General features: G+C 43.5%; 1 protein-coding gene across 1 annotated transcript; it reads right to left on the bottom strand.

The window, feature by feature from the left end:
* Positions 1-106: 106 nt before the first annotated feature.
* Positions 107-9510, bottom strand: Gabarapl1 (GABA type A receptor associated protein like 1). Its single transcript, XM_052175013.1, has 4 exons — positions 9150-9510; positions 5155-5233; positions 4036-4154; positions 107-1328 (listed from the first exon to the last, which is right to left on the bottom strand). Exons 1-4 carry the CDS (start codon positions 9237-9239, stop codon positions 1263-1265), a joined length of 354 nt encoding a protein of 117 aa, XP_052030973.1. The 5' UTR covers positions 9240-9510; the 3' UTR covers positions 107-1262.
* Positions 9511-23110: the final 13600 nt, after the last annotated feature.

Below are 23110 nucleotides of genomic sequence, written 5' to 3'. Positions count from 1 at the left end.
ACTGCCAACCCCATACCCACCTCAAGTTCTTTAAAAATGCAAGTGCCCACATAACGTTCACTTAAATGCAAACCAAACAAATAAAAGCAACAATTCTGAACCCAGGTAGATTTTTAAGGTAAGCAATAATTTTATTTCCCTGGCCTGACAGTATATTGACTTCAAAGTACCAGAACCTGAAGCTGACAAGGCAGACATACAGACTGCTCCCACCAGGGAGGACGCTCTTCATTTGTAGAGATGAATTGAAATGTCATGTTGAGAATGCAATTCCTGCCCCTCCCCCCAGAGTCCCTAAATGAAATGAATGACTAAAACCCCCACTCCATCTTCTCTGAATAGCAGATGCAGGCGGAGGGAGACAGCTGGCCATCGCTTAGCATTCCAGTGCGTGTGAAACCGAAGAGACTGCAGCAAGGGGAGGGGGAGTGGCGGGTGTGCAACCTAGCTTACCTTGCAACCCGGACCCTCCACACACAGACACGCTGTCCCTGTACATGAGAAAGGTGAAGGAAATGCTAGAGGACTGATCCTGAGGCTCCTGAAAGTCCAAGGTACTTCCAGGATGAGGAGCAGGACGCGTTCAACCCTGAACTCCAGTTTAATGCCATCTAAACTACTGGCAATCGTAACCACGTTCCCGCACGGCCCTATTTTCCAAGAGGACTCCATCTAACCATCTGTGCGAATGTCTACTGCCACAAGCGCCACAACCAGGGCGGTGCTATGACACCTGGGTGGAAGAAAAGGACTAGGAGAGGGAGGAACTGGAGACAGAGGTCAGGGGTCGCAATGCTTCAGTGACAGCGGGTATCTTTTGGTCCCTTAGGTATGGTCCCTACAGCATTCTTTCCCCCTTTTGTCCGTGCGGCTTGCACAAATGCCAAAAAGCAAACCTCTGCCCAAAGAGACGGGAGTTGCTGCTGAACTGTATTCTTCTCTAGCGGCCACCCGCCCCTCCCCCAAACCTCTGACGAAACTGCACGGGAAAAGCTCACAGCAAGGCTGTGAATCAAGTCGTCCCCATCCCCCGCTCTCACAGCCAATGCGACACAAGTTCTTCCTGGGCTGAGGACGCAGAGAAAAGTAACAATTGAGCTTGTGAAAAAAAAAGACGACAGCGTTGTGCGGTGTGATGTTTCCTGATGTCTTCACCTTGCGTCTCCTCCATGGTTGGGAGCCCTCCCTCTGGTTCCCCAAGGCCCACGCGCACCCCTCCCCTACCCCCAAGTCCAGGTGCTCCCATCTGCTGGGCTTTTGCCTCATTTCCCATAGACACTTTCATCACTGTACGCCACATACAGAAAATAGTCTTCCTCGTGGTTGTCCTAAAAGAGGAGACAAGAAGACAATTCAGAAAAATACTAAACATTCCTGTTTATAATCGCTCTGATTCTGAGCCTCGAACCATCTTGTAAAGGAGGCGTGGAAGTCAGCATTGTTCACATTTAAAACATGGAACAGGGCCTGGGGTGCAGCCCAGAGGCAGAGCACTTGCTTCAAATGTGTGAGGGAGGCCCTGGGTTCACATTTTAAAACTAGCCGGGCGGTGGTGGCACACGCCTTTAATCCCAGCACTTGGGAGGCAGAGGTAGGCAGAGGTAGGCAGATTTCTGAGTTCAAGGCCAGCCTGGTCGACAGAGTGAGTTCCAGGACAGCCAGGGCTACACAGAGAAACCCTGTCTGGATAAAAACAAAACAAAACAAAAAAACAAAAACATTTTAACACTAGGAAAACAGAAGACAAAAGGAACAAAGAATCAGAAGAGGTTATCAACGACACGTTGAGCTCTGACATCACAAACATAAGTTTTCATAGAGAACATATCTCACCAACAGCAGAAAAATAACCGGAGTAAGCCTTACTCTTCAAAAAAACAACCATTCTACAGTCAGCTTTAGTCACAGACATTTCCATCTGCAGTGGTTAGCAGTGGCTACAGAGCCTAGTAATTGGTCAAAGTACAGACAATACAGCATTACTTAATGCCTGGCCATACACAGTTTATCTAAATTGCCCCCACCCATGCTCAGCAAAGAATAATGAAGGTCAGACTCTGGGGAAGGGTGAGGAGGGGTGTGGAATGCTGGTTTCCGGGCATGAAATGGCTGTTGTAATCCTCATCTCACAGGCAGATTTTGTTGATTTGCACAGGTTATCCACAAAATTGGGCCTATCAACAACAGTCCATCATATTTAGGAGCAGGTTTCAAAGGCCCTGCCCCTTTCCAAGGATCTATACTTGATTGATGGTTGAGGGGGACAAGAGTAATTTTTTTTTTTTTTTTTTTTTTTTTTTTTGGTTTTGGTTTTTCAAGACAGGGTTTCTCTGTGTAGCCCTGGCTGTCCTGGAACTCACTCTGTAGATCAGGCTGGCCTTGAACTCAGAAATCTGCCTGCCTCTGCCTCCCAGAGTGCTGGGATTAAAGGCGTGCACCACCAACGCCCCGCAAGGGGTCATCTTCTATAGTAGTATAGACACTGGAAAGGTGCCCATGCTTCCGTAAACACACTTACTACTCTCCTTTAAATAACACTAATGAAATTCAGTGGGTTAACAAAGCAAGACTGGAAGGGGAAAGAGACAGGGTAAGGTGTGGGGGTAATGTGACTGAAGTATGTTATGTGCAAGTATAAAAACAAAATAAATAACAAAATCAATTTATATAATGAATATATGCTAATAAAAGACACTGAAAAAAAATGTGCTGGGCGCAATGATGTTCACCTATAATCCCAGCCTGTGGGAGGCTGAGGTGGGATGGGAACACTAAAGTTTGAGGCTAGCCTGGGCTATCTGGCAAATTCCAAGCCAGCCTAAGCTTCCTGTCAAGACCCCATCTCAGAGACCCAAGATGAAACAAAACAAAAAAGATCTTCAAAGATGAACAGGGATGGATAAATGGCTTAAATGTCAAAACACAAGCAGAGTACATCGAGTGAGCTGTCGAGCCTTGGTGAGCCGCCCAGTATTTTATCAGTAAAACTCCGGAAAGTTTTTGCCATGCTTTCAAACCTCTCACAATATATATATATATATATATATATATATATATATATATATATATATATATATATATATATATATATATATATATTGGGAAGTACTTCTCACTTTGAAAAAAAATATTCTTAGGCTGGGGGCTGGGAGGATGTGGGGGAATGATGAGTAAAGGCTTCCCTTGCAAGTCCAGAGGATCTGAGTTCAATTCCCCAAACCCAGATAAATATCCAGCTTTGGGGAGTTCAGGAGGATTCCCCCAGGCTCACTGACCCATCAGGTCATAATGGTGTGTTCCAAGCCAATAAGAGAAAATCACTTGAAATGTAAATAAAGAATATATCGAATAAAAAAAATGAAAAAAATATAAAAGTATGTGAAAGAGAAAAAAAAAAGAGGGGGGGGGAAGAGACTTTGCATCAAGACAGGCACACAGTGCTCTGGAGGAAACACCCTGAAATTGTCATCTGATGTCCACCTGTGTGCACACATACATGTATACTTGCAAACATACACACACATTAAAGACAAAAAAAAAAAAAGCCCAACTCCTCACTCTAGCAAGAAGAGCACAGACCATCAAACACCTACTGACATACATACTCACGGGGAACATATGCTGTGGAATAAGGGCTAGACCAGGGGTTACTAGATATTCATCTGACTACTGAGGCACAATGTCATGTGGATGGCTGACAGGCAGGGGCTGTAGTGCACAGTTCACCAACAAATTGTGCTTCCAGGGAAAGCAACAAAATGATGGCCGTGGGGATGCTTTGCTAACAAGAACCACCGGAGCCGGCAATACAGTACTACACTCAGGCAAGACTAAAGAGAGATTTCAAAAGATTAAACCAAGTAGGTGCTCAGTCCCTAAAGGACAAGGGGTATCTAATCTCTCAGCTTCACACTGCTGTGTGTAAGAGGATCCCCATAAATAACACCTCCTGCCCTACTTCTCAGGTGTTTAACAAACCCTGGAACCAGAGCTAGGGGACACTAGGCTGCTGGGCATTGTTAACAAGACCATTACCTCATACAGCTGGCCCATGGTAGCACTGGTGGGAGGGATAGTGTTGTTGACAAAGAAGAATAAGGCGTCCTCAGGCCTCAGGTGGATCCTCTTCCGGATTAAGAAGTAGAACTGGCCAACTACAGGAAGGAAACAGAGCGGGGCAAGAAACGAAAAGGCATTAGTAGGAGAAATCTCAGAAAACAAAACAAAAGTCTATTGTGTAAGTAGAAGCTTTTCAGACCCAAATGCTGTCTGTGAGCCTTGGTGGGAAAGTAGAAAGGGCGGAGGCCTGTACAGTGCCTGACCCACTACAGTGGGACTGCCTGCCTCTTCTCTTCCTCCTCATCTGTCTGCAGACTCAAAATCAGCAAACCCACCCAGCCTAATGACTATTGGGGGGAGTATGATGTACGTCCAAGCATTCCCATCTAAATGGACTCCTGATTCCTTTCCAGCCCCATTTGCACCCTGAGAGCTAACAACAGGAAGAGATCCACTGGACTCTGGTCCTCCCAGTACCATGGGGGCAAGTGTTGGGGAGATGAGCCCACACAACTTCTTCTCTGCAAACAATGAACCATTTGGGAGGCTGACAGACAAATGCATGAACACTGGATATCTAAAGGAATCTTTCCAGGGCGTGCAAAAAGCACCTGGTACTTCTTTAAGAACAAGGTAAAGTCTAAATATGTATAATTCTAAACAAAAGGTAGGCTAGGGTTTGTAGTTTTCATACCCTAAACAGAAACACATTTAAAGATAAAAGCATTTAGATATAAATCTCTGAAATGTGATCCTCCCCAAAACATGGCTGGCGCTGGTACAAATCGATCCACCTGGGGATACCAAGGCTGATGTTTAAAGTGGGATAAATTACAAACTACTGCTCTTTACTCCCAGAGTACTGCTTTCCTGTGTCTCCATGACTAGGGCACATGAGCATGGCACTGGGAAATACCAAAGAGAACTGGAAATAAGAGGACAGAGTGTGCCTATCCGCACTGGCCAGCTCCCTGAAGAAAACCATGTTTTCACAACCCACACACGGTGACAACACATACATAGTCACCAACTTAGACTTGAAGATCAAGAAGGCTTTGCCTGGAATGAGGGGTCAGAAGAGAGAAAGACCATTACCAGTGAGGTCGGAGGGCACAAGGTACTTCCTCTTATCCAGATCAGGGACCCTGGCTTTAGGAGCCTTCTCCACGATGACCTAGAAGAACAGGAGAGTGGGGATGAAGACCGGACACCCTAGCATTGTCTTTTTCCTTACACACCTGAAATTTGCCCACACTGTCCAGGCTCAGTGTCATTTTTCATTCCCCATTTCCAATACTCCTTGAGCTTAAGTAACTACAAATTATCTATAAAGGACTATAAAAGACATTTACCCTATGAAATTTTATTAGAGAATCGAAAAGACATTCTGTGTTTCTAAGATGTGTCTAATGACCTACTGATTTTATTTTTCCTTTAAAATACCATTTATGGACCTAGGAGATGTAGCAGTCATAAACGCACTCTCTGTGAAAGTGTGAAGACAGAATTCTGATCCCTAAAATCCGTGTGAGTGCCCAGTGGATATGCAGTCCCTATGCTGGCAACACAGAAACTGGAGATCCCTGGGTCAAGCCGTCTGGCTAGAGTAACTGAAGTGGCTAACTCTGGGTTCATACTGAGTCATTTGAAGAGTAAGCAAGAACTGTACAAGACATCAACATCTGGCCTCCACACTCATGCACACAATCACACACATGCTCCCTCACATGTGCACACACTTACACAGAGTGGGAAATGCCATTTGTTACAGACACAACATTATAGTTTAGACTTTCACTGCCTTCCAAAGGCCGCTATGCTTAAAAAAAAAAAAAAAAAAAAAAAAAAAGTGCTCCTGCCTTGGTGGTATGAACAAGTGGCAGAAACTTTTGGGGGCGAGGCATCATGGGAGGTTTTAGGTCATTGGGCTAAACCTGAAGACTTATCTTTCTCTTCTTTTCCTCTGTGCTTCCACCATGATAGTCTGACTCACCACCAGCCCAAAGACTGGGGCCATCTAAGAGCATGGACAATGACTTCTGAAGCCAGTAGCCTTCTTGCCCTATAGAAGCTGACTGTCTCAGACATTGGTACAGTGATAATACACATACACACACACACACAGACACACACAGACACACACACTCTGCAGAAAAGTATTCACTGCTGAGTAAAAACTATTATGAATTTTTGTAGTGAGTGACACTTTCCGAGAGTAACACATTAAATTATTCACCATTATTAACTATGTTAGGATTTTAAGGGATTTTTCAATGTCAACATTAAATATTTTGATAACATTTTTAAAGATTATGCATATTGTAACAAAGAAAAAGAAGCATAAAATCTTAGAGGATGTTTACATATCTGCTCAGAGAACAGAAAATATGAGAAGAATATTAACATTAGATCCTTTGCTTTGGAAAAACTCATCTTAGATATAAGAAATGGGAAATACCAAAAAGTAAAGAAGCAAAAACAGACTCTGGACAAGTATGCCTATAAGTTGTATGAGCATCAGTATGTTTCTGAGCTTTCTGGGCTTCCTCAAGCCCCATAGTCCCCCATCCCCCAAATACCATACAAGTAAGTACAAGTAAATGCTTGGGAAGACAGACTTGAATCCAAAGCTTCCAATTAAAGAGAAAAGAACTTGAAAAAGACGTAGACCAAAAAGAGGGAAGGAAAAAAGGCAGGTTACAAACAGAGCACAGGAAAAGGGCCCTGGTACTCACCACAGGAACTCTGAGACCTGGCAACTCCTACCAAAAGGAGAGGGAAATTGTGTTCTGCATCTGTAGCAGTGGCTCATGCACCACAGGGCTGTTTACACATGTTTAAAAATAGTATGTCCAGCAGTTCCTGCTGTTACAGGTTTCCAACACACTGTTATTTCAAGAGCCCACGATCCCTTCTCCCAAGGCCCACGCACAACTCTTCTGGGGCCAAGCTTAAGCTGTGAGTCAGATTGCCTTAGAAACTTAATGGCTTCTCTGTAAATACCTGAACCTAGTAAGATTCGGCCCTGTGCCCAAGGCAGGAGAACTCCTGTTGTAATCCAGAGATGGAGAAGATACCAGGCAAAGGGTTCCAACTCCAGTGTCATCCCCACCCTCCTACCCCCACCCAAATCTCTGCCATTTAGCAGAGTTCTAAGTCACAACCAGAGGAGAGGCTCTCAGAGTGGGAGGCACCATGCCATATGGGAGTGAAATCCAAGAGATCTGAGTGAAGGCTTCCTGGCTCACAGATTATCACTGAAGTAAAACAATCAGCAGTAAGTCATGAACGGGGGAATACAGAGAAACTGCGATGTGCTGGGTGAGTGCAGTAACCAGCTGAATGAGAGGGGGCTCTGTCTTGAGGAAGTACAAGAGGTTTGAACTGGATTCGAAAACATTTACAGGTCACAGCTCGGATCTCTGCTAATGTTCTGAATAATGGGTAGGCATTCACTTAAGTTTCCTGGCTGGCACTGACCACCATCTGAACTCCAGACGGCAGCAAGTGCTAACCTACTTCTAGGGTTCAACCTTATAAGGTGTACACTTAATTCTGGTTTGTGTAACTGTACTACAAGCTGGAAAACAAAAACAAAACCCTGAAGACCAAGGGCTCTGGAAGCCCTGAAGCGTGACAACCAGGGCTGGAATTCTCCTCTGCCAGCCAGCAAAGTCAAACCTGTAGGTGGTGACCTCACTGCCTTGTGCTTCAGAGCATGTCTGTAGCACAGGGATTTGAATGCTGTGACGAGAGAGTTGGTGATGAGTATGCAGTCAAGGCATTCAGAGTGCTGCCAGCTGTGTGGTACATACGTAATTTTAAAATACTAAGTGGGGTTAGCAAATTGAGAGAAATTTTGAAAGCAATCCTCCACGGTCCTGAGTTCAAGAAAATAATAACACGTGAAGGACTGTGTAGTAAGAAGGCATGATGGAGTGATCCCAGCCTTTCCGGAAGAGCCACGGGTGTGTAATTTCTGGAGAATGGTAGAATAGTTAACTCTCTTCTTCCTTGGAAAATAGTGCTGAGGGCTTTCTCTTGCTGGGCCTCCATTTCTTCTGGAGCCCTGGCTGAGATAAAGAAAAGGAAGCCCCTCCCCCCAATTACTTATGCATTGAGAAAAAATTATCAGATTAACACAGCTCTTTTACCCTTCAAAGTTGGAGGAACGTTAATCTAACATAACATCAGATAAAGAGAACGATTTTTAAAAGTCCCTGCTCCTCTATCCACCATATTTAAAAGCGATGTCATTTTTAGCTTCCAATTCTGCTGCGCAGCCTTCAAAAGAGGAGGAAAAAAAAAAGGCAAGTGGGCGGGGGAGGGGGTAAAGTGAAAACACCCGGATGCTGAAGACTCTCTTAGTATTTTTCTCCCCATTGCATGAACTAGGTATTAGCTGCTTAAATCGGGGTATAATTCATGGAGGAAACGGTTCTCAGTCCTGGCTCTTGAGATTCAAGTGCCCACCCATTCCCAGGCAGGGCAAAGACCTTCTTTTTCCACACATGGCCCAGTAGACAATAATGATGAGGAGGCAGGCTGACTGTGACGCAGAGCATGACCTTGTTTGCAGGCCCGCCTGGTGGAGAGCACACCCCCACACCTCTCACCCCCTAATTCTAAGAAACGCAGAATCTAGGGGCTTCTCTAGTTTTTCCCCCTACGCTCAAGGAAAATGGGAACGAAACTCGTATTCATGGAGAATCAATTGGGCAGATATGGATGGGCACAAGGCTCATCTCACCTGCTGCTCCGGGGTTGGGCCCCGTTTTCTATAAACATATCCTATTTGTGGCCCCCAACCAGTCGCCCCCGCACACACAGGCCGCGGCCACGCGCACATCCCAACCTCCACGGGTGCTGAATCCTGCTGACTCACCCACCACGCGCAGGCTGCGCTTTCGAGATGACAAAGTGGGCACAGGCCCTGTGGATACTAGCTTGTCAAAGCCAGTCAAGAATTTGTGATTCCGACGATCCTCCTGCGCCAGGGCCACTCGCCATCGCCAAGCGACCCGGCAGCTCCAGGGCAACCAGCTCCCAAACTCCCCAAGCTGGCCCTCTCCCTCCCCGCCCCCACTCACCGGCACCCGGTCCGGGTATTTCTTCCTAATCTTTTCACCTTCCTTTTTCCGATACTCGAAGGGGTGGTCCTCCTTATACTGGAACTTCATGATGGACCTCAGGATTTAGGGGCTCCCCGGACGGGGCCTGCTGCGCGCGCTGATGACTGCGTCTCGCGTCTGGCCACCCCCAGTCAATGTCAGCCTTATCACAATCGCTCCACCCGCGTCAGCTCCCACGCGCCCGTCGCCGCACTACGTGGCTAAATGTCCAGAAAAGGACCTGGAGATCTCACAGCCCGAAGGGAAAGGACCACCAGGTAAAGAAATAGGGTGGCTTTTCCCAAGAGCTGGGAACACAAAAACACCAGGGCGGTGCTGTGACATCACGACGCCCCACCCCCGCCCCGCCCCCCGGCGCGAAGGACCTGCTGGATCCGGGTGGACAGAAGCATTGTTTATTTGTCTTCTTTTCGCCTAAGCTTTTCCTAAACCACTCCATCGAAACGCAAAAATCATGTAGTCGGGTTTTCACTTTTGAGAATTGATATTAAAGGTAATTTGTTAACCCAAAGAATTTTCTAACAAATGTCTTCTGGCCTCCCCTTCAAGTTTCTTGTTTGATGCCCAAAACAAACACAGAGGACGAAAATCCAGCTGTTTCCAGAGCAATGGAATCAGGAGTCTGGTGTTGGAAAAGCGCCAAGCGTCACGAGATTTGTAGCCCAGGCTGAAATGTCCTGTGCTTGCATTTTGACCTTTGCCTGGCACCCACGGCGGGCCTCCCTGCTCTGCCAGCTCCTCCTCCTGACAGGCGTCCTTATGTTTGAATCCGCACTGGAATTGGTTCTGAGACAACATAAACAGAGCGTGACTCATGGATTTGAAAAAGTGTAAGGATGAAGAAGAAGAAGTCATCAAGGTTAGAAGAAGCGATGCCAGCGACGAACACCAGGCTTCATGCTCATTCAAGGAGAGATGATTCCATTCATTTTCTAAGGTTCGCCCAGAAGTTGTTGAAAATACAGAGGTCAAACCATTTAGGTGTCTATGTTTCCCCAATAATACTTTCCTCAGGGGTGGGTGTCACCTGCAGGGTAGCTTTCCTGATGAAAAGGCTTTATTGGGCACCAAAGGCTCTGACTGGCATGCTGGTGGAAGACCCTCAGAGGTACAGAGAGAGTCAGCCCAGGCCCCTCTGGCATACCAGGTTTCCATCTCAGACTTTGGATGCTGGGTCAGCCTTCTGATCCTACTGGCAGTAACTCCAGAGCTATATCTTGGGAACACAGAAGATAGAGGTCAGGGATTCTTTGTGCTGTGAAAATAGAGAGACTACTAAATGGTACCAGGCAAGCAGCCCTGTTGCCTGATTTTACATATTATGACTCTAAGTGACTTGGCCTTAAAAACTGGGCAAAATAAAGTGAACTGAATTTAACTGGTAAAACAACAGCATGAAATGCATAGCCCACTTCTCGGTTTTCTCCTAGTAAGTAATCTTTCCAACATATGAAGATAAATGAATTGATGTATAACATTGTTATGTTTATTTTAATTATTTTCAGGTTTTATTTTCAAATTGAAACAGTTTAATGCCCAGCTACTCATTTTACCTTTGCCTCAAATACAATTAAGTCTTTCAGAAGAGAATTTTACCTCCAGTTGAGACAGATCTGGGGATTAAAATGGTAAAAGTGTTGTTTTCTGAGTAACCTTCAGTTGTTTTTTTAATAGATGTACAGTCTCAGCAGGTTGAAGGGTAGTTCTTCAGTCCACTGACAATGTGTGCAGTACATGAAAATTAGAAGATGAACTGTTGGTTATTCGGCTCTTAGGAGTTTTAAAATGTTAGTAATTTACATTAGAATGCAAAGTATATTGGGAGCTGGAAAGATGGTTCAGTGGTTAAGAACACCCACTGCCCTTCCAGAGGACCAGGGTTTGACTTCCAACACCCAGATGACAGCTCCGGAGTGTCTGTAGTTCCAGATACCCTCTCTGACCTCTCCTACATTACTACACGCTCATGGTGCACATACATGCATATAGGCAGAACCTCCCCACACAAATTGTACAGAGCCATATTGGGACAGTCTTGCACTTGGTCAGAGTTTGACTTTGGTCAAGGTTAACTTCTCCCAGAAAGCCAGGATCCTTCTCCACCCAGGGTGGAGTGCTCGTAGTAAAGGTTAAGTTCATTGTTCCTCCAGGTCTAGGAATTCCTGAATTAAACAGGTGACCCACCCAGCTGCTGGAGCAGTCAAGACGAGGACCTCCAAGAGAAGCTAGACAACTTCCGCCAGAACTCAGCCTGGAGTCTGGGGGGAAGGGTTTGCCCAAACTGTTAAAAGGTCTGGCGCCATTAAAGTTTCCGGCTTTGATCAGTGGATATTGTCTTAGCCGCACTTCTTTTCGCCCCTTTTCCCTATAACCCCAAAATTCTCTCAACAGGTAACCCGGTTTACATGTGGCTGCTGGCAGCTACACAAATAAAATAAAAATAAATCACATAAAATACAAAATGTATCTATTCTCACAATTTTGCTATTGATTCTCAGAAAGCTGTTTAAAATGTCATACACAGGTACATTTATAACCTAACATTCAATCAAATAAAAATACTTTTAGTTGCTTTCTTCAGCCAGACAAAAGGCAGTATTAAAAAGACCACATTGTCTCATATAGCCACTTCAAATGTTTCTTGTGCTGTTCTGATTTTTAAGGTTGGCTCTCTTTGGCTTTTTTAATGCATATCAGTAAAGGAGAAGATTTCAGAGCACCACAAGGCAAGCAACATGCCCACTGCTTCAGGTGTTTTCTTCCTGTTGGAAAGTGAACTGCACTTTACCTCTGACGTCATGTCAACCACCACGCTGCATCTTAAAATGATCAGAACCTCCCCAATTAGGTAATTCTTCCTAGAGTTTATATCCAGAGCACAGCTCCTCATTTTCCCCAGGCATTAGGATTTGAAACTGAATGTAAAGTTAAGTTTTATTTCTTCTATTTATAATTTCTTTTATTATATATAAGTCAATGACTAAAAGCCAGAATTAGAGTTTTGACCAAGTTGTAACTAGACATAATTTACCGCCAGACATCAGAAAACTTACTTGTTCTGCTTGAACTTTTAAAATGGAGGTGGGTTTTTTTTTTTTAATTGTTTGGTTAATTTTTAAGTGCATGGTTACCTACAAAACAAATGCCAAAGATCATCTGACTGAGACTGGTTGATTCCTGTGCCAGGAACCTTTCTTGACCCTAAAGTCTCCTTCCTGGATACAGTGAGTTGAGCTCTCTGGAGCTCACAAGTTCAGCTCCCTGAGGTGACAGCTTTAGCTTCCTTGTTTTACACACAGCCCTGCTTAGCTTCAGGACTGTATCTCAGTACAGAGGAGATGCTAAAGACTCGTGAATGTGCTTTAAGGCCACCGTTTTTATCTACACCCACTCCTAATGGTGTTCAGTCTTGTTTTCGTCACTGTGGGTGGGGCAAAGACGGACACAAGTGCCAAAACAAATATATTAAGGTGAGTTTTCACGGTGTCGCAATGTCTTATCCCTTCTCTTCTTCTAGCTGTCAGAGCCTGTTGTAGTCTTTGGAAGAAAGTCCAGTTCCTTAGAAAATAAGTTGAATTATTAAACAGTGACCATAGTATAATTCTCTGTTCTTTCGTAGATGGGTTCCAGATTTTGCTCCAGGGCTGCTATCACAGTTTAGATGCTATATGCTCACCTGCTCATGAGCACTTTGTTCACAGCTGATGATGCTGTCTTGGGATGCTGGAGAGCATCCTGAAAGCTAGGAGATGGAGCCCAAGGAAAGGATACAGCTTTGTGCAGCCTCTTTTTCATACGGGCACCGATCCCGATTCATAGGGCTTTGCCCTCAGGGCTTGATCATTTCCGAAAAGGACTCACCTCTCCATACCATGATCTTGGTGAATAGCAGCAGAGGATAGGGAGTTAATCAGCAAATAGATTTGGAAGGGCCAGAGCAAATAGCAATGTTGTTTTAGTCTCAAAATAGACACTGGATAAGGGAGACATAGACCACCCAAAACGATAATGTAGACATGGATAGAGAGAGATTTTAAGAGTCCTGATGGTATTGGGGATCCTGATTTCAAGTACCACCCCTACTGGAGAGGCTCCCATTCACAGGCCAACATGATCTCTAGCCATAGAAAAAGCCTCAGTCAGACCCGTCTGATCCTCAGACTACTGGAGACATTACTCTCCAATGGCTTGGATACCCCAACGGGCAGCACTCCTCTGCTTTAATTGCCCCAGAGCAAACACAGACTACATCAGCAGTGAGAATAGACTGGAAACAGCCTGGCAGAAATGAAGCTAATTTTAAAGAGACTTTAGTCTCTTCATCTATCAGACTATTGAAACAACCTCCCCACCCCCATCCCCCCACCCCCTGTGGAAATTTCCCCAGGAATCTCATGCTGGGAGAAAGAAAAGGCACTGACGAGAATTTGTAAGATAGATTTCAAGCAATTCCAACAACTTGTTTCATGACCTATGAGACTGAAACCAAGATAATGATGGTGGTGGGGAGGACCACGCATCAACTGAGTCTCAGGAAATGTACATATCTTGGCCCTCAATTTAAGCGTTGATTTTACTTCAGGGCTCTGAAGACCCAACCTGAGGGGTTGGCTGGAGCTCTTAGTCCCTCTCTCCCGAAGTGGCCACCTTTCTCTTCTTTCTGCTATTGACTTGGCTCTTTTAATTGGCTGTTGAGGATGACCTTCCAGACCTGATTTGGGACAAAGGTTATGACCACAAGTTTGATAATAAAATGTCTTCCATGGAGGAACAAAGACACACTTTGGGGTGCTGGTCATTCACAGCTGGCCCCAAAGAGGAGGAATGGACATTCCCTGTAGTTGCTGAAAGAATTTCCTACAGGGACATTTTCCTCTTTCCACTTCAGCATAGGCTGCTTTGACCTCCACTAGGTAAAACTGAGAATCGTCCTCAGACCCTGTTTAGGATTTTCAAGAAGATCTGACCCTTGGTAAGTATCCTCTTGATCAGTGAACTTTAGGCTCTGCTTTCTTGTCTGCCTTTGGACTCTTCTGAGCAGTTTAGGGTTCTTTTGAACCATTTGGGGAATTGTCATCTGGTGATTGGCTTTATCTTTAGGTATTCTTCTGCTGAAATGTACCAGAGTATTGTAAAACAGAAACACAGCGATGCTGGCTGGCTAAGGCAGCACTCTTCCCCCTTGCATAGAACAAGACAGGTATTCTACTAAGATATTGCCCATGAGTCCCTCTCTAACAGACACTGCCACATTGGTGTCAGGATCTTACTTCCTGTTCTACCACCCCTTCCTTGCCTCTTATCTGGGAATCAGAGGATTTAGCCAAGGCCTTGTCCTATGCAACCTCCCTGGTTCTCTAAAAGCCTTAAGCACCAGTCCCCATGTTTGCCCCATGGGCTCAGATTTCTCTTTTCATGGACCTTGTCACTCTTCTGTTACCTGTCTGTCTGTGGTACTAAGTTGCTTCTGATAAGCTTTGCTCCTTCATCCCTGGCAGCCTGTTTCAGGCTTCTATTGAATCCCACCTGCCCCTGTGCCAAGACTAACAAACTGCCAACTATTATACAATCATCAAAAGTGGAGGATTTTTTTTTAAAGGGGCATTCAGGGAGATTAAAAACATCCAAAATAAATAAAAAATACTATTAATAGCCTCAAGAAATAGACAGAACCTCAAAGAAAGAAAATACCACCTCCAGAAAATGAAGATTACAACCACAGAAGATGCAGATGGAAAAAATATCTGCCAAACATAAACATATATGCAGGGGAAAAGCCAGACGTGTTAGAGGAAAGGTGGGGAAACAGCCTCCAAAGTTTAGTTGTAGGACACAGTGGGTAAGGGAAGCAGGGGATTCTCTCCAAACATCTGACATGTGTCAGAAAGAGCAGAGAAAATGATAGAGTACTAAATCCAACTGTGCCTTTAAAATCTAAAGGAAATAATCTTCTTCCTAGAATTTCATATCAAGCCAAGCTAGTCTTTAAGTGTGGAGGTCAGTCAGGACACTGGTGACATGGAAGTCATCCAAGTGTTTCCTTCTCACACACACATTTTCAGGAAACAGTCCCAGGGTACAAAAGCTAGCCAAGGAAGGAAAAGACAAGGCTAAAAGAAACAGAACTTAGAGTAATGGGGGGGAGGGAACATCTACACAATAATGCAAATGACTAGACTAGTATTATGAATGTGTTAATACTCATGCAGTAGTGTAGGTTGGATCTGCATTATGTTCCTGTGGTAATGAGCTGCAGGCATACACATAGTGTTGCTATTTAATCACCAATGAAGAAACTGGAACCCAGAATGATCAAGTGGCTCTCCCAACACTGGGACAGAGATTACAAAACAGAGCCAGAATTTTAACACTGAAAGCCTGGTTTTAGAATGTTAACTATTATACTTTTTCTTGCTCCTTGTTATATGGATTTAGTCAGAATTGTTTGTCTCTTGATAAAATTGTATCCTTCCAATTGAACCCATATTTATCTATTTTTGTATCTTCTGCTGCCTGAAGGAGAGACTGGCTCAACTTTACCCTGTCACGAAGAGGAGAGAGCCAATAGTCAAGTGTGAGGAACAGCTCTCCAACCCCAACCCCTGTACCCCCCCCCCCATTCTCCCACCCCATATGTTGCTACCTTCACCAAAACCTACATCACCAACCTCCACCCCAGGCCAGCTGCTGGGTAGAGACACTTTTTATGTAAAGTAGAATTCCTGAGCAGTCAAGATTCTTGGAGCCCCAGAGTCATACATAAGCAGGAATAAGAACGGAGCGAGCATTCACAGGTGAGCACCCAGAGGCTGAGACACAGAGAAGAGCCTTTAATTTGCTCTGCTCCACTCAGAACCTTGAGCTTTCATCATCCAAACTAAACTAGTGGTGCTTTAGGGTGGTCCAGCAGCCCAGAGGCCATGACACTTCTGTATTTCCCTTCTGCCTTGCATCCTTTTGTGAGGAACACATCTGAAAAAGTAAAGTTATCCTTTCTCCTTCTTTACGTATTTCTTCAAATATTTGCTGTCATCCAATGTGGGGCAAAGTCCAAAGTGCTTATTGGTCACATTTATTATCTTTATAAAAAACAATTCCAACTTTTTTCCCGGGATTCATTCCACATAGGTCGCACTCAGAATTTCTACTATCTTCTTATTTATTTACTATTGTTACTAAATTTTAAGTCTTTATCTATCACAGAAACTATTCTTTTATTGCTCACTTGGTATTTAAATTTCTATTATTTCTCATCTTGAAGTTTGGACACTCATTTCCTGGGACCCTTTTCAAACATTAAAATTGTAAGGAATTCTGGGGTGGCAGATGGTGAAATTCTGGGTTGTTCAAGGTATGTGTGCCAACAGGAGGATGGTAGCCAACATTACTCAGAGCAAGTCAAATATTTTCCACAGTTAACACTTGATGCTTCTGGAACAACTCATAAATCAATGAAGTTATTTTCCTACTCTGCTAGGTCAAGGGCAGGTTTTCCATTCTGGACTCTTTATTACCTTCTAGCTGGTGCATTTTAACCAAGGAGTGGGAAAACAAACTCATGATCTCCAGACTCTGCTAAGCGATGTGCTGTTTGCTTTCTTTCTAAATTCTGGTCTACAACTGTTATATCTACCAAGATGACCCTCTACTAAGACTGGTAGAGCTTCATGCACATAATTAACTTAGCAAGAATCTTTGATACAGTTTGGAGCCTAGACCTGGACCAGAGGTAGACTGCAACAGAGCATCTGTGTGTCTGCTTGCTCTCCTCCACAGAGAGCTACCCACCACAGCCTGATTCACCTCCTCTCAGCTCCCCACAAAGCAGTCTGTGCTGTCCACTTGTGAATGGGTATATTCCTGTTTCAGGATTCTCCCACACATAAGTGTAAACCTCCTCACAGGAAGTAAGCTATTCTAAACAGACACTGTGTAGTTCCCTTTAGAATTAGACTATTGACATGATGTACCCGAGAAATTGGGAATTTCCCTAGTACCTCATGATAGAGGAAAAGACCAAGGAAGCCTAGTGCAGCCAGAAGAGGAACTGGTCTCCAGTTCTAAAAACTTGTCAGACTACCACACAGGAAAGACAGGTGTCTATAGATGATGGGTGGATTCCTACTGCTTAGCCACACATACCTCTGGCCCTCTATTTAAACAGAAACTCATGTTAGGACATAAAATGGACTTTAGGTAGAAGAAGGGGAACCTTCTTGTCCCTCTTCCCAGTGTGTTCACATTGACTAAACCTCCCTCCCTTGCCTTTCACTATTGCATGTTTTTTAATTGGCCTATGAAGGACAAATGTAGAACCTAGGCTGCTCTAGCCTTCAAAGCCTAGGTTCTCATCTCTAGTAACATGTGGAGCCTGGGGCTATCCTGGTCACTTTGTCCTATGGTGTAGATAGGGATTCTCTTTCATATACAAGCATCACCCTAGACTCAGTTCTGCGTGTTTGCAGGGGTGATAATTTTGACCAATGTGAAGTGAAGAAAAAATGAATTATAATCACCATGAGACATCCCAGAGTAAGCAGCAGGAGGATGTGGTATAAAGCTGTGATGTATTTGTGTGGGCTGTGAAAGAAAAGCTGGTGAGTCTCCATTGATTCAAATTAAAGGGGAGGCACTGAGAGCAATCAGTTGACCTCTTTGTTTCCTGACTGATTTCAACTTGGGCACCGCTAAGTATGTTGTTTAAAAAAGAGAGATAATTGCCACCATTTTACACACACCCCATAATCTTTATCCTCATTGTTTTTATCCTGCTCCATAGAGGAAAAGTCTTTTTCAGTGACAACACATGGATTCAAAGCTCCATTACAACTTCTTTCAAAAGCATTGATCCTACTGTGGCATTCACTGCCCATAAGATATTAACCAATTCCTCATTGTCTTCAACTTCAATGTCTAAGTTAAATCACTTTAAACAAAGCCTAAAACTGTATCCCTTTTCTTCTATAATGCTATGCTTCCTGCCTTCCTTTCACAGAAATGTAAATACCCGCCATGGAAGAAGCTATGAAGAAAGCAAAAGGAACGAAGGCATCAATGAGGGGGAATGATCACCTCATCTACACTGTGTTGCAAGCCATCTAGGAGATCCTACGGTTAGTGGATGAAGATCCTAAGGCTAGCCTGAAATGATCCATTTTTATGTGGTCTGTGATGGATGGGCTCTAAGAACCAAGGCCCTGAAATGAAATCTTTCATCCCAGAATTGCTTCTTGCTGTTGATATGCTTTTCCTGTCATTATTAAATTAATACAGTTCCTGAGCATTAGCCTACACTATTGGGCAAATTTTCTGCGGCTCTATACACAGATGAACTTTCATGAATTAATGCTGTTTAGATGAATTATTGATTCCTGATTTAATCTTAGGAAGAAAATTTTAAAAGATGGTTTTAGTTGTTTTGCTAGGAAGATAATAAAGATCAAGACTAGAATATGCCACTCATAATAATAAGGGCTGCATTAGTAAAAATACAATGAGCTTTCATAATTACACCAAAAAGAGAAATAGGCTTGGGACAAATTTGTGTTCAAGAAAAAGCATTCAGGTCCAAGGATGAAGCCACAGGTGTGCCCATGATAAGACAAGGCCATGAGAAAGGTTGCTTTCAACTTATAATGAACTTACAGAATGAAACACTGTTTTCAACATAATATCAACATTTTTCTGTGACTCACCTTTATGTAACATTTTATATATGAGGTAATTCTTTCTTACATAGAGAACTCTTTGTATTAAGGATATAAAAGGCTGAAAGCAATAAAGAAAGGTGATGTAGCCATTTTCTGCCTAATCCCGTGTGGTGTTTTCTGTGTAAGTGGCTTCTTTTTTCTTTTCTGGTTCACAAAGTGTTAAGCAGCCTAGTCTGTGAGAGCTCCTGGCAGCCTGACCAAAGAAGGGATAAATCCTTTACTTAATCCCCCTCCTTTTAACCATTGAGTGTTAATTGCCATAGTCCTGCAGCATCTGGCCACTGAGTAATTTAGAGTCAAGACAACTAAGTGTTATTATGGAAAGTAGTCTCTACTTTCACAAAACCAAGTTTTTCCCCCACCCCCATCCCCACCAGTGGTTCCCTATGTCTGCTATCCAGAGAGAACCAGTGGTTTGTCAGACTCCTGGCAAAGCTGTATATAAAATCATGGCTGGGTATCATGGGGGACACCCTCAATTCCAGCACACAGAAGGCAGAAGCAGGTGGATCTATGCGAGTCCAAGGCCAACCTGGTCTGTATAGTAAGACTCTATCTCAAAACAAACAAAGCTTCTGATGTTGGCTTTTAAATATATATCCTCCTGTCTCAAGAGTCCAGAAGGGCATGCTGTGTTGAGTCTTTTCTCACTCAGTTGTAAGAACACTGGTTTGATGAATTGATTTATTTTGTTTGACTCACTATTTAATGAGGTCACTCTTGATTGAGATTAAGGTTTTATACATTTCATTAGCAAATTTGTTTTTCCATATATAAGAGTTCCTGGGAAAAGCATGTGTCTGCAAAGGCAGATTGACTGATTAGAACTTTAGTGATATGTAGATCCAGAGCCTGAGGACAATTTATCTTGTACTAGACTTAGTCCCCCAAATTATCATTCCTTGCCTCCACTACCCTATGTTGATCTAAAATCTTGTTACTAACAAGATAAAGCCAGATCTAACATCTTGCCATCTGATAAAAAGCTTTTAAAATGTATTAATTTAATAAACTATGGTTCTCCCAAACAAAGGGCTAAGAATATGTTTTCCAGGTACACAGTTCTTTATCCAACTCATCAGTTTGTTATGATGGTCCTATTCCTAGTGTGACACTCAAATCCCTATGTGTCTCTGCATTTCTTTGTCACTGTGCAAGGCAGGTTTAGTCCATACTCTTCCTTTTGAAGATTTTTACTGATTTTAATCTTTAACAAAACAGTTTTATAGACTATTAAGGTTGGTCTTAGTTGCTAGTTTGACTGGATTAAGAGGCAGATGTCTAGGACTATGTCTATGGAAGGCTGGAGATTCCTCAAAGGTCCAACAAGTAGGATAATGACTACAAGGTGGAGGAAACCTGCCCTGAATGTGGGAATCACCTTCCACTGTGCTGGAGGCCTCGGTGGAAAGAAAGTCAAGAAAGGAAGCAGAGCGAACAAGCCCCTTCCATTTCAGAGTGTCTAAATGTGACTGACATCATCTGATGTTATTTACTCCAGCACCTTGAGACTTTAAACATGGGCTCTTGTTGTGTCTGGGCCTTCAGGAAAGTCATATTGTAATCACCAAAGACCTAAAGAAAAATATAACCCACCAATTTCCTTAAATATGCAAAAACAATATAGCATAAACAAGGCATGGTAATACAGATCTATAATCCTGGCTATTTGAGAGGAAGAAACTAGAAGTTATATGTTTAAGGCCTGCCTGACCTACATAGTAAATTTAAGGTTAATCTGGTCAACTTGGTGAGACCAGTCCTCAAAATTAAAAAAAAAAAGTGAGAGATGAAAATCAAACTGTCCATCTTACATCTTCTCTGGCTGGCTCTTTGCTATTCTTGGCATGGTATTCCTTAAATGATACTTCTTACTTTAAAGGATCCTGCTGAACTATTGGCACATAAAGTGCCATTAACCATTAGTAGTAGTGTTACTAGGGAGAAAATACACTGGTTTCAATGGTAATAAACAGAAAAGCGAATAGGAAGAGATGTATAGATGTTTGGGGTGGTGGGATAGAAAGTTACATATGAGTTTCATTCCTTTTCCTAACCAGGGCAAGAACCTCTCTAGACTTAGTAGAATGACAGTGCAGTATGGGTTAAGAAGAGAGACAGTAATTTAAATATGTTCCAAAAGGAATACAGCTGTTGGCATAGTAAATATGGAATTAATGCTAGATGTGCCAAGAGACATTGAAGACTGTTAACCTATTATGGATGAGTGGAGCTGCAGGATAATTTCTCTAGCACCATTCAAAGCATAGGCATTGGGATGAATTCATGTTATTTCACTTGAGATTTAAAAAATAGGTATAAAGCCATTTAAGAAGGGAGTAAGAACTTGAAAACAGTAATGAACTCTACTGAGGTTTCTAACATGTCTTAGGTTGAGCAGAGAAAGAAGTTGTAGGACTTTTAATATCTATCCACCACTTAACTTTTCAAGTCAGTATCATCTTGAACACTGAAAAGCCAATGTATTGGATGGAACGTAGTGTCACTCCTCTGTTATCCCAGATCTTAATCCTTGCTCTTAAAGGAAGAATGAGAATCCACTTATCAATGGATGCCTGTCCTTTTGGGTCTGGGTTAGCTCACTCAAATATTTTCTAGTTCCATTCATTTGTCTGCAAAATTCATGATGTTCTCATTTTAATAGCTGAATAGTATTCCATTGTGTAAATGAACCACATTCTCTGTAGCCATTTTTCAGCTGAGGGACATCTGAGTTGTTTCTACCAAAGTACAGAATATCTGTGATACAAATCATAGACCCTATGGATTTTAACAAGAAGGAAGGTCCAACTTAGGATGTCTCAATCTCACTTAGAAGGACCTAGGTGGGAGAGGAAGGAGAAAGGGGGGCAGGGACAGGTATGCAGAGAGGCACGAGAAAAGCCTAGAGGTTCAGGAGAATGAATAGAAATATGCAGCTGCAGGGGTTTGGAGGGTATGGGAAATCTCTAGAAAGTCCCAGAGACCTGAGAGTGAGTGCTCTCAGCACTCAGTGGGGATGACCTTAGACAAAATGTCCAATGGTGTGGAGATAGAACCTGAAGAGACCATCTTCAAAAGATAGGGTCCCCAGTGGAAGGATGGGACCACCCACCTACCTTCAAAATTTTTGACTCAGAATTTTTTCTGTCTAAAAGAAATGCAAGGACAAAAACGGATCAGAGATCGAAGGAAAGGTCATCCAGTGACCAGCCCAACTTGAGATCCATCCCATGGGCAGGCACCACCAAATCCTGACACTATCACTGATGCTGTGTTGTGCTTGCAGATAGGAGCCTAGCATAGCTGTCCTCTAAGAGGATCTACCAGCAGCTGATGGAGACAGATACAGATATTTACAGCCAACCATTGGACTGAGGTTGGGGCCTCTATGAAAGAGTTAGGGGAAGGATTGAAGGAGCTGAAGGGGATGGCAACTTTATAGGAAGAACAGCATTATCAACTAACCTAGACACTTCAGAACTCCCAGAGTCTAAGCCACTAACCAAAGAGCATACATGGGCTGGTCCGTGGGGCACTTATGTAGCAGAGGACTGCCTTGTCTTGGCCTCGGTGAGAAAGAATGTGTCTAATCCTGTAGAGACTTGATATCCCAGGGAAACTGGCAGAGGATGAGGTGAAGATGAGTGGGTGGGGGATGGGGAAACAACCTCTCAGAGTCAAAGGGGGGAGGATAGATGGTGTGAAGAACTCTGGGTCAAGGCAAGCCTTGGCTTCATAGAAACCTGGAGACTATCCCAGTCTATACATCAAAGCACCCATCTCAAAAGAAAAGATGAATAATTAAAGGTGAAGAAAGTGAAGCCGACTTCCTGGAATGCAGGATGGCTGGCTAGATTTGTTGTTGTTGTTGTTGGTGGTGGTGGTGGGGGGGGAGTGTAAAACCACCCTAGCTTCTGTTAACAAGTCACACTGATCAACGTCCCCAGGCACTCTGATCTGAGATTCAGGAGTTCCAATCACCAGCAATTACACTCACTTACGTGCTTTCCCTCAGGGCATCAGGGAACATTGCAAGAATGTATTTAATGAGATGCAGTACTAACCACCCCCTCCCCCATCCAATCATCTCCCCAGGGCACCCCAGCTAGGCACCTACAAAACAGTTTTCTCAAATACCCCTCTGCAAAGTGTGTTCAGAGGAATCCTTAGATTTTTTTTCTGTTTATCTCAATCAAGACATTTTTA

Source organism: Apodemus sylvaticus, chromosome 2 (assembly GCF_947179515.1).
Source record: "Apodemus sylvaticus chromosome 2, mApoSyl1.1, whole genome shotgun sequence".
NCBI classification, from domain to species: domain Eukaryota; kingdom Metazoa; phylum Chordata; class Mammalia; order Rodentia; family Muridae; genus Apodemus; species Apodemus sylvaticus.
Note: the sequence above shows the minus strand (reverse complement) of the source record. Positions and strands in the feature narration are given on the sequence as shown.

Excerpts from the sequence above, each read along its gene's own strand:
- Gabarapl1 (XM_052175013.1), bottom strand. The coding sequence starts at position 9,239 with ATGAAGTTCCAGTATAAGGAGGACCACCCCTTCGAGTATCGGAAAAAG. Across the intron at positions 5,234-9,149 it reads AATACCCGGACCGGGTGCCG|GTCATCGTGGAGAAGGCTCC; the intron begins GTGAGTGGGGGC and ends CTGTTCTTCTAG. Across the intron at positions 1,329-4,035 it reads CCATGGGCCAGCTGTATGAG|GACAACCACGAGGAAGACTA; the intron begins GTAATGGTCTTG and ends CTCCTCTTTTAG.